Raw genomic sequence first — 12,174 nt, 5'->3', positions numbered from 1 at the left:
AACAGCTGCTCTATTTGCACTACATAGTTTCTGAAAGCACCCCTTTTCCCTCTTCTTTCTAGCTCATATATGCTTATATTTTTAATCAAGTTGAAATGGTTGGTAACACTCTCAGCCAAAAAGAGCTCACTTGGGACAAAGTGGTGGGTCTATTGAGTTTTGTTTGCAAAAGATATGGGAGCTGTCCCAGGTTGGGCCTAAAATGACTAATTAAGTTTATTTAGCCTGGCACATAATGTAATGCAGTAGAGTTTTTTTTATCATATTTTATTTTCTTTTTGTTCTTTGTGTGAGTGTGAGTGAGTGAGTGTTAGAAATAGTCTTAGCTAGCTAGCAGAGTGGAGTATGAGCAAACTACAAGTTGTCTTCTTTCGAGTTGGTAATGGTCGGCCATGTTTGTCATCATATATTTCATTATATTATTTACAGCCCTTTTTCAGTCTTGGATAAATGTTGGAGCCCACTTTGAGCCACACAGCTATTTTTAATACATGAAAAAAGAAAATGTTACAATAGCTGTAGCAGCTGCAACTTTTGGCTTGGAAGAAATTTATATTTAGAAAAGTAAATTGGTTGTAGTAAGAAATAAAGATAAGAATAATGAAGATTGTAATGTGAGATGGTTAGGTTTTGAAAGCAAAGCATACTATTAAAGAGGATTTCTTATGAACTTATTTGTCATCCATTTTAATGTAGCTTTTGTTCATTTAAATGTGATAAAGAGAGTGGTCTGGTCTTGGCATATTCTTCCATGCATTTTGGTTCATTTTTTTTAGACAAGTTTCCCATGCAGCAAAGGTTGGTTCTTACCAGAACTTTTAGGATAAGGTTAAAGTTGTTTTTTCTTCTTCTCAACTACAAATTTCATAAGCATAACACTGAACAAAGCATTTTTTTTGCTTCACATCTAAGGATCAGGGCTAAATCTGTTTACTGTTATAAGGAAAGGACTAAACTTGTCACAAAAATCAAAGCCTTATTGATGCTATTAGTTGCACAAATTCGTAGCTGTTTAGCTAGTTTGAGTACCAAATAGTTCAATTCTAAAACTCAGACTTGGTTTGATTCTGTCTAAAAGTAAGTAAAGAGCATTGGAATCTGTAACAAGTGTACACAAGTGATCCAGCAGATAACTTTTTTAATTTTTTGTATACACAGAAGTAAAAAAGGCAAATACCGAATACGATTCTTCATCGGAGGAGCCAGCCATAAGGAAATGTTGGTCCCCATGGTTTAAATTTCAGTTTATTGTTGAACTTGAATCATCAAATTGGGTGCTTGAAATGTGATTCTTGAGTGGTTGTGATCACCTTCATATGTGACAACTAACATGGCAGGATCCTCCAAACACCTCTCCACATGCTTTCTTGCAGGGCACCCCTTCAGGCTGCTGCACTTGTAATAGCTCCTTTGGAAAAATAATGCATAAAATTGGTTAATAAATAAATCTTGTATACCTATGCTAATGGCCAAATTTACTTTGAAGGCAAGAAAATTAAAACTTAGAAGACAATCAGTCAAACACAACATTAGAGCACAGAATTACTAACTCCCATATTTCACTTTAGATCTCTTTGCTTCTCTTTGGAAGAAACTATATCACTTCTAATAGATCTAAACATTAGAGTCTTGTTTCTATTGGAAGATTTTTTCTTGGAAAACAATCAACAAATGATAGGAATATGGTATTTGTACTTATGTTAGTTCTGATATTAGACCTCCAAACAAGTGGACTTAAAGGATCTTATTTGTTTTTTAATAGCAGCACTGTATGAAGAAAGAAAGGAAGTTTTTTGTACCTTGGATATGGAGATCCTTTAATGGGCTTCTGACCATATTTCCTCCAAGAGTAGTCATCGGGAGGTATATCTGCTAATTTATTGCTAACAGATGGAACTCGAATTCTCCTCCTTTTCTTTAGTTTCCTGCAAAGGCAAAATGAAGAGAAAGAACCAATGGCCATCACTACTTTGAAGTTACATAATATGTGAATTATATCAATAAGATTTTACACGTTATGCTTGATTAGAAAATTACAGAACAGAACACACAGTTCGCTGATAGATTAGAAGAGTATAGATCAGATCACCTCCTCTTTGAACAGTGACATCCACCAGTTGAGGCTACACATTTCATACTTGTATCTTCACTTTTCTCCCCACACTTCCATTTAGAAGAAAATATAGAAGAACTGACCTCAGAAGCTAAAAAATCCGATGATGAATGCTGCTGAACTACATGTGTTTTAATAATACTGCTTCCATTCATACTGATCAAAGAGCTGCTAGGTTGTTGAGAGAATTGGGTCATCCCCATGATTGAATTACTTGGAAGAATCAAAGTACTCAAGCTAAGACTGCTTCTATGAATAGAACTAGTGGCTTGACTAGTATTCTGTGGAGGGAGAAACTGTCTACCAATGAAGGGTCTGGTTGAGTTGTATGCCAAAGTTTTGTATGAAGAATTCGGACTATCCATCAATTCAACATGATTTATATCATTGGTTTTAGGCAAGGGACCCTTTCTAATCCTCTTCTTATCTGACGATGACAGCACTGATCCACTATCTAGGAGAGTAAGCAGCCTTTTGAATTCATCAATGGCATCTTGAGCTATGAGAGTCACTTCTTGAACACTTCTCTCTCTCTTTTTATCTGATATACAATTGAAGAGGTGATAGGCTCTCTTAAAACTACTCTGAGCAGTTTCATGAAGTTTCAAATCCCATCTTGGAGGAGTACTCATTGAAACACAGACGGCTGAAGCTTTTCCCATCATTTGATCCATTGATCTATAACTACCAATTCTGTTCAAGCATTTCAGTTATTGCTTATAGCTTAAACATAGCAAAGAACCTCAATGGTGGCAAACCAAAGATGAATATATTAAGAATAATTATTCAAACAACTTTGATCAGATGAAGTGTGAAGTTACTATGGTTCACTGCTACAAATTAAGTGCTAGAAACCACCATATATGGAATCATAATGGTGTTGCTTCATTGGTTTTGGTGGGCAAAAAGTATTCAAAATCCACTTTGTGGAGATTTCATAGTTTTTTGATAGAAGCTCATGTGGATTCTATCTTTCTTGCGATAGTCCATGGTGGTTTAAGTTTCACAACCCACTATCCCATGCCTATCCAAATAATCTTAAAATATGAAGAGAGAGAAAGAGAGAGAGAGTTGAAAATTGTGGACAAGATCACTAGAAAGTTAGAAACAGGTGAGGTGACTGTAATTGCATGCAAGCGTTTCAATATTTGTAGGCTTTACTCATTTCATTACTATTTATTTATTTTATAAAAAAAATATTAACAGATAAGTCCAAGCCTCAGTTTGATTGGAAAGACTCTTAGATAAATATAATAACAATACTGATAAACAATAGCACACGTATTAAGAAAGGTGGCAACTTTGAACGAGTTGGTATGTAAATCATACATTAAACAAGAGCCAAGGAACTTGAAAAATAAATAATTGACCGAATAATATTATAATGTTAATGAAAACCAAAAGACCATATCAACTAAATCTCTAGGCTATTATCTCTTGATTATTTTAGTGGGTTGTTGTGGGGTATGTTGTAATTAATTTACAAGTACAGAAGAGGACTGCACAAAGCTTCAACCCACCACACAACAACAGTACTAGCATAGCAGGCCTATATCTCAAACAAAGGGATTTTGGACATTGGCAGCAGCATGCTTCTTCTCAAAGTTGTCTTTTAGTGTCTTTGCATTCACTCCTTCCCTTGTTTCATTTGTTAAAATATCTTTAGAGGAACTAAAGCTGTATTATACTATATAATAGTACAAATATCCTTGTGATGATAAACATATAATGTTATTGCTTTGTAGGATGACACAGACTGATATGTACTCCTGAATTTGACAGAGGTTGGGACCCAGATATTTATTCCAAGGATCACAGAAAGAAAAAGTTGCACTGAAGCTGTTAATGGTTGGCAAAAAGATTTTTCTACACTTCTTTTTTTGTAATATAAATAAAAAGCTCAAGTTGTCCAATACTCCAACCCAATTATTGGTTCCGGGACTCTTTTATCTTTTTAGGTAAGCAACCGATTTGTAGTCATCAATAACTATAGGATGGCTTGAGAGTTCCTAAAGATTTGGTTGCATTTTCTCTGCATTTGATTGTGATGTCTTTATAGTTGGAAGCAGAAGCAAGAAAGAAAGAGACTTAAAAAGCTGGACCAAAAACAGTCTGAATGAGAGCACAGATCAGATATGAGATTTATATATAGGCATGTGATAGCAGCTAAAATTCATCAAAATACACAATCATGGACCACCTTGCTGATACCTTGTGCCTCTTTGCCTGAAATCTTTTTGACTTTAAAAGTAGTGCAAAGTGTAGTATACAAGTTTTTGTACTCTTTCTTCCTGAAAATCAGAAGGGGACAAGTAATTTTTATGTAGAGACAATAAAAAGGTCCAAAACAGTGGCAGTATTGACTAAATGATCTGAAGCTCGGTGAAGTAGCTCAACTAGTATCGCTATATACTGGTTATGTCATAGCTCTGTTGCTTCAATATTCTTGAAAGATTTCTATCTATAATGGAAGTTCAGAAAGAGTTGGAGAACCCAAATCTTGTAGAAGAAAAAATTAGCATATGGTATACTGATATCACCAGGTCTTAATGCTGATCTTGTAGAAGAAAAAATTGTTATATGGCATACTGATATCACCAGGTCTTAATGCTGATTTGGTGGACTTAAGATTCCCCAGATTTCGCTGCAAATTGACTCTTTGTTTGTCTTAAAACTTCAATTGAGGGTGTATTAGGTTAGGAAAAAGAAAAGGTGGCATCTAAGCCAAAGTGACCACCAAGTTAGCAGAACTCTAGCCCAATCCCAATCCATGAACAAGATGACGATTCTAACATCCAAACGACAAGAGACAGAGACATCTCTGATAGCAAGTGTAAGATTATAAGACACAAGATTTGGAAAATACTAAGAGGTACTTGATGTGGCATTGGATACCAAATGCTAACCATATAATATTAAATTCTCACGTAGATCCGACAACTTCATTAGTTGTGGTATTAAGCATCACATCCATATATACTCTATAGCCACGCTCCAAAAAAAATTAGCTAAATATTATCATAAAAGGTTTACACAGAATAAATCTATGTTCATGTCTAATGTCATTCCTAACTAAAATGAGGCCTCATGAGAATCTTCTCCGTCCAGTGTAATTGAGTCGTGATCGCCTGCTTCTTGCAGGTGTGCACCAGCTGTGTCCATCTCCCATCTTCGCTTGGTTTTTCCTGTACTCTCTTGACCTTAAAACTCCCTCAAGAATGTTAATATCTTCGCAGATTTCATGTCTTGACAGCGATGCCATGCCAGGAAGTATGTCTCTCTGGAAGTCTTTCAATCTCCTGCCCCTTCTTATCTTGAAACCATAATCCTTTGTCTCTGAAAAATTTACTTCAGAAGGCTTTGATGACACACAAAAGTCATCTTCACTGCATTCCTTAAGTTTTAGAGTGAATAGTTCAAATGAATCATAAGAAGACTGTGGTATTGCTCTCTCATTAGCTTCCATGTCAATTGATTCTGCATCTTTCATAGAACAATGTTCATAAACAGCTGAACTCTCCAACGAGAAGTGGATAAGTGACTCAGCTGCCTTTCGGATCGAAACATCAACATCAACATCAACCTCATCTGATTCTTCTTCGCTGAGGAGGCACTCATGAGTGAGTTCACTGCTGTCAGAAGGCCTTGGCTTCTTGTTTTCTAAAAGCCTATCAGTTGGCAAGGGATTCAAAAACTCCACTTCAGATTGCGTAGTCTCTGCATTACTGGATTCATTATCACCAATGTGGCAAGGTTTGCATGGTGCTGAGGACGTATTGCCATGTCCATCTTGGATCACATCCTTACTATGATCTGAACAAGTAAAAAAATCATTTTCTGATTTCCCCTTCTCATGGTTTACTGCTATAGTAGCTATGCATGTATTAGTTTGGTTCTTTGAAATCTCCAACATATTTTTTATATTTACATCATCAGAATCATTCTTGTTGCAGCCAAACTCTTCACAAGGACCAAGGACCACTTCACTGCCACTCAATTCATGAACTTTGAGATGTTTAGCACATATCTCCGTTCTTTCACTACTACTGTTTAAATCCACCAATGCAAAATTTCCAGAATCATCTGGATGAGTAATTCCAGAAGTTTCATCAGAGCAATTGTTACATTCTTTAGGACAAACTTTAGAATGAGAATTACCCTCCTCTACCGTGCCAACTAGCCCGATGGAAGTATGTGATGAGCTGGCTGTTGAAGGATGAGTCAGCATAGGATCATTTGAATAACAAGAGGAGTCATCACAACAAATTTTGTTGAGGTCCACTTCCCATTTCCCATATGTACTTATTTGCTCCATCTTGGTTGATGGTTTTCGGTTCAAGACATTACTACTATCACACTCCTTCAAACCTGCATAAAGGATCAACAAGCAGGTTTAAGATGTATGTGCCAAGACTAGTCTCAGAATTTCAAAATAGTATTGATATGCTACCGCTATTCTCTTTATGAAAAACTGCAATACCTTGATCAAAAGAGCTCTTTTCTTGGTTATCTAGAAATGAACTATTCTCTACAGTCTCATGTGATTGATCTTTCTTCAGACTACTTGTGATGATTGGATCAGTCATGGTAACACTGCTAGGAGGTGCATTTCCTGAATCCTCGTTCGATGTTGTTGCACTCGATTCTTCTAAATCAATAAAATTTTCAGCGTAGGGATGTATATTGACATCAAACCAAGTGTTCTTGCCACTTTTATGTTTTCCGATATCTTCTTTAACCCTCAGGGATAGCTTCAAATCCGCTGAATCTGTAATATTACCATGAAAAAGAGAATACATCAGCCAAACTGATTTTCTCAAGTGATCAGTATAGTTCTACTTCTTTGGTGATCTTACCAACACTACTTATGTATTGCTTGGAATGAAGAAGTCCATGGTGACCAAGAGGCCTCTGCTGAATTTTATTTTGCATCAGTGTCTTTTGCATCCTATAAATGCGATGAAGTTCATGAACCTGAAGGACATATTAATAACAAGTATTCTCCTTAGATACACACATTGTGGATTGCGAAACTTAGAGACCAAATTAAGAGTGTGTTCTGTTCATACCTGGTTTCGAAATATAATCTCCTGCTTGAGCATAGTATCCCTGAAAACTTCTACTAGTGAATCAGTATAGACATGGGGCGAGTCAGTACACATGTCTACCGAATTCAGGTCGAAATCTCGACGAATTAACATCCTGTTCTGTAAAAAAATGAACAAGAGATTTTGTTTTTAAGCAGCACACCAGCTCTTGGAAAAAATTTCCACACAAAACTTCATATGGTACATCACCACATCTCTCTCTCTCTCTCTCTCTCTCTCTTTTCGAGTAATGCTGATATTACCAAACTATATAGGAGGGCCTTTTTGTTAAACCTGAAACAAAAACATGTCTTTATAAGCTTCAATCTCAGACCAAAAACATCAACATTCCAAATGTATTAGTATCTTCCAACAATTTCATTGTGTAGGTTTTGTTATTACCACTTTGCATATATTTACATTTGATTTTATAAACTGTTTAATTCTCCCTATGATAAAGTAATTCCAATCAATTTTAAGGTCACAGAAAAACACAATTTCATAAAGTATGAACAAACTAAATCTAGAAATGACAATTTAACACACTTTAGTACCCAATAAAACAATATTAAAAATCTCTAATTTATAATAATAATAATAATAATAATAATAATAATACCAACTTGTTAAACATCAATCTTCTCATTTGAGCCACAATTGAAACTTCTACCCAAGAAATGGGATTTCATATACTTCCAAATAAAATATTGAAATTATTATTATTTGCATTTAAATATAGTTAATGCCTAATAAAGAATAGAAAAAGGCTACTAGTTGATAATAAAGCTGAAATATAATAAAAAAAGCCGAAAATATTGTAAAATATATAACAAGAGAAAAAGAAAATGAAGAGAGAGCGATGAACTTGGCGATTAAAAATAAAAACTTTACGTCTTAACAGCCTATAATTCTAATACAAGATCACAGAGAATAAAAAGGAAGTCCCATTAAGGAAAATATATAGAAGTCGCATGTATATGTATATAATCTCAAATGCAGAGAGAGGAGAGAGAGAGAGAGAGAGAGAGAGAGAGAGAGAGAGTAAGTGTGTTTACCTGATGGGAGACTAACATCTTCTTCTTCTTTTCTCCAATAAAGAATGGATTTTTACATAAATATCATGAGAGAGAGGGAGAACATAATAAGAATCGAAAGGTTCCAAACCCAAATGGGTTTTGGGAGAAAAGAGAGAAAAAGAAGGGGAAGAAAAAGAAGATGAAGAAAGAGAGAACGATATGGAGAGAGAGAGAAAGAGAAAAAAAATAAATAAAAGAGAAATGGCTAGTAATAATGCACGCAATGGTGCGCGTCGGATCACTTGAGACTTAACCCACATCATCCATTCTCTTCTCTGTTCATTTTTATTACCTTTCTGTCTCTTTCTCTCACTCTCTCTCTATAAGTGTATGTGTATATATATATAGGGTATACAAAAGAGTCTTTCTTTGGGATTCCCTTGTTTCTCTCTCTTACCCAACTTAGATTTCTGATTTAAGGTGGACTAGTCAGACATGCTGCGACAGTTTCGACTGCAAAAAGCTAAGCTAAAGCTTCTCCCATTGGTTTTCTCAAATATCTTTCTCTCTCTCTTCAAAACAAACTATTTACTCTGTCCAAAACAGATCAGTCACATAACTCCATTATTACTGAGTATAAACAGAGCTCTTCCTTTTCATTTTTCATTATTAAATGTTAAAAGCACAACTTATTGTACTGTTTGTAAATTTGTAAAGACAAAAACAACTGTGAACTTTTTAATTGATTGAGTTGTTGTACCATTTTAATTATTATAACATGTAACCACAGAATATACAGATTATGCTATAGTATATGTTATGTTACTTAAAATACAAAGCAATTTAAAATACACATATTATTATAATGACGATATTTCTGAATAAATTTTTTGCTCAAGGATATTTGTGAAAAGATTGGTTGATCACTTTCACATTTATATTTGTGTTAAATGTAGAGATGTGTTGGTGTGGTGTGTGGTACTAAATATGATCCTATCTTTTTTATATTTTTCTTGATGGGAAATATGAGAGAGTTGATGCTAGATTCTATGTAATTAAATACAAGTAGGGCCATATGTCCAACCTCTAATTTGGCTAACAGGTTGTCATACTTATTATTATTATTAGCCTCTTTCTCTCTCAATATTTTTTTTATTCTTCTTATTAGAAAGAAGTTGTGGACTTTATTATTTCTCTCTTCTTTCTTACCAACTTTTATTTATTTTTTATTTTTAACTTTTGCTTTTCTAAACGGATCCAAGATAGTTGAGAATAAGTTTTGTTGGATATATATATATATATATATTTATATGGATTTGGCTAGCTTTATTGTTTTTGTTGTTGAAGAATAGTTAGCGGTACACAAAAAAATTGTTAATCTGACCCACTCGCCCAACTTATTAAAATTCATCCGTTTTGAATCCGCCTGTTAAAAATTCTGTCGAGATTGGAGTGGGTACAAGTTACAATAATATAAAATGAGTTCAACCTGCACCTATTACTTTATTTTGTTTTATATATTTTTTTATAATAATCTAAACTAAAAAATATAAGATTTGTTGAAAATTATAAAGTTTGTGACTCTTTTAATATTAGATTTTGAGATGTAAATTATTATATTCTTTATATTTATACATATATATTCTAGATATAAGTAACGTACAAGACACATTTGCTTAGTTTTATTTACAGAATTTATTAATTATTTTTATTAAATTTGTATCATTGTCAAATAAATAAACAATATTATATATAAAATAATGTCATAAATATATTAAAAGAAAAATTAAACCAAAACATTATTTATGATTTTAAAAATATATATATAATATGATGACATTTTTAAATATAAATGATCATTTTTTTTATAAAAATTAAGATTATGTATTATATATTATTGTTATAATGATATTTTATAATATTTAAATTTATATTAAAATAAGTATTAAATATTTTATTTGGTATTAAATATTATTATAATAATATTATTATTAAATATTAAATATTATTAAAATAATATTATTATAATAATATTTAAATTCTTATTAATATAATTTGTTAAAAATTAGGATTATATATTATATATTATTATCATAACAATATTTTATAATATTTGAATTTATATTAATATAATTAATAAATATGTATTTTTAATTAGTTTTAAAGATGTATTTCATTAAATATTTAGAATATTCTGTTAAAGTTAACAAAAAAAAAATCATTAAAATCAATAATTTCTGTTATCTACACACTTTTTATATAGAAAAAATTTACATATTTATATTAGTCTAAATATTTAACTTTTTTTAATGAAAAATTCCGTTGCTATGAGAATAATGGTAATAACTTATGAATTGTATATAAAATTTGTTTAGGAAAAATAGATGAAAAAAATAAATAATGTTACTTGTATTGATGGTTTAAATATTAGTGAAATTTTTCATAATAAAACTTAAATTGTTAAAATTATCAATGTATGAATTGATAAGTTTAATACCATTTATAATTTGTATAATTTAGATAATTATTATACTAATTATTATAATTTTTTTTATGAAATCTTAAATTCAAGTTTAAGATATGATAATATATTATCAAGTCATTATTCATGATAGCATTAATGAGTAAAAAATGTATAAATATTTTATAGTCTACAATTTTTTGTTTTTAAATATCAGAAGTCTATAATTTTGAATTTTAAATCAAATCAACTTGCAATAAAATCACGCAAATCCGCTTACAAAAAAAATTGTCCAAATAGCACACTTGTTGAATAATTATGGGTTGCATTTTTTTAAAATTGTCAAATAAAAAATCTACACAAACTGCTTAACTCACGCTCCGCATACCCATAAATAATGATATGTGTACCAAAATTATGCAATAAAATATCACTGAACTTTGTTGAATCATCGGAAAGAAGTTTTGATTATTTAAAGATTTTTTTTTATATCATTGGGTTTGCAAATTGCAATTGGGGTGTGTGTACATATATATATATATTTATCTATTTATAACTAAAAAAAAATGTAATTTAAGATTCTTTTTTGACCAAGGGTTTGGGTTTGTGTCCTTCATTATGGTGACATATCAACGAAGGACAGGGCCTCCATCTTGGTCCACCTAAATGGCTAAAATGGCCAAATTATTTACCAAAACCAAAAACCAATGATAATCCACTAAAAATTTCTTGAAATGATGTCCTTTACCTAGTTTAGAATTTCCCCTTGTTTTGTTTTCTTTTAGCATTTCAAGGTTTAAAAAAATATTTGTTAATTTCAAGAATAATCCAGAGACAATATGGTTGAATTCAGTGTTATAAATTATTCAAAAGGGGGAATGGGGCTCCTCCTTGTGGATAAAGTAGCTGATAATAATAAGGGGAATAAGCATTAATACCAGCTTGTTTCTTTTATATATTTGTATTAAGAAAGTGTTCTAATTCATGATTCTTGTGAATATCACTCAAAATTATAACACCACACATTTTAAATGGCAATGATAGCATATAGCATCGCACTATATGATTCATTCATGTGAACTAAAACAAAACAAAAAAAGTCAATGGCTAATATGCTACAATTAATTACTAATCAAGCTAATTATTAAGCTAGAGCACTGGAGAATGAAATTAACATTTTGGGGGGGTTGTTTATGTAAATAAGTAAAAGATAATTAGAATAAATGGTGGTAGAGTAGAACAAATGAGGAGCTAGGGGCTATGAATGTACTCAAAATGATTCGATTTAAAAGCCAAAAAAAGAAGTGATAGAAACATCACATTATCAAAAAGGTTAGCTGGCGAGATGTGAAGTTGCACCAACTCAACGCTTCTATATATATTCATTTATATATATATATAGGTCTTGTATTCTTGCACAAAAAAACTTATATATATATATTCATTTATATTTTTATCTCTTTTTGAGCTTCATTTCACACAAAAACAAGATATCAT

At 31.9% G+C, this 12,174-nt stretch overlaps 2 protein-coding genes across 2 annotated transcripts; both read right to left on the bottom strand.

The window, feature by feature from the left end:
- Positions 1-912: 912 nt before the first annotated feature.
- Positions 913-3,249, bottom strand: LOC133778213 (probable WRKY transcription factor 15). The gene is made up of 3 exons (XM_062218084.1): positions 2,090-3,249; positions 1,800-1,925; positions 913-1,408 (listed from the first exon to the last, which is right to left on the bottom strand). The coding sequence occupies exons 1-3, from the start codon at positions 2,785-2,787 to the stop codon at positions 1,246-1,248; spliced, it is 987 nt and encodes a 328-aa protein (XP_062074068.1). The 5' UTR covers positions 2,788-3,249; the 3' UTR covers positions 913-1,245.
- A 1,740-nt stretch (positions 3,250-4,989) lies between these two features.
- LOC133778212 (uncharacterized) lies at positions 4,990-8,549 on the bottom strand. Its single transcript, XM_062218083.1, has 5 exons — positions 8,256-8,549; positions 7,183-7,494; positions 6,970-7,087; positions 6,594-6,881; positions 4,990-6,481 (listed from the first exon to the last, which is right to left on the bottom strand). Exons 2-5 carry the CDS (start codon positions 7,312-7,314, stop codon positions 5,199-5,201), a joined length of 1,821 nt encoding a protein of 606 aa, XP_062074067.1. The 5' UTR covers positions 7,315-7,494; positions 8,256-8,549; the 3' UTR covers positions 4,990-5,198.
- Between the last annotated feature and the right edge of the window lie 3,625 nt (positions 8,550-12,174).

This window comes from Humulus lupulus, chromosome 5 (assembly GCF_963169125.1).
Source record: "Humulus lupulus chromosome 5, drHumLupu1.1, whole genome shotgun sequence".
NCBI classification, from domain to species: Eukaryota; Viridiplantae; Streptophyta; class Magnoliopsida; order Rosales; family Cannabaceae; genus Humulus; species Humulus lupulus.
This window is presented reverse-complemented; position numbering and strand designations above follow the sequence as displayed.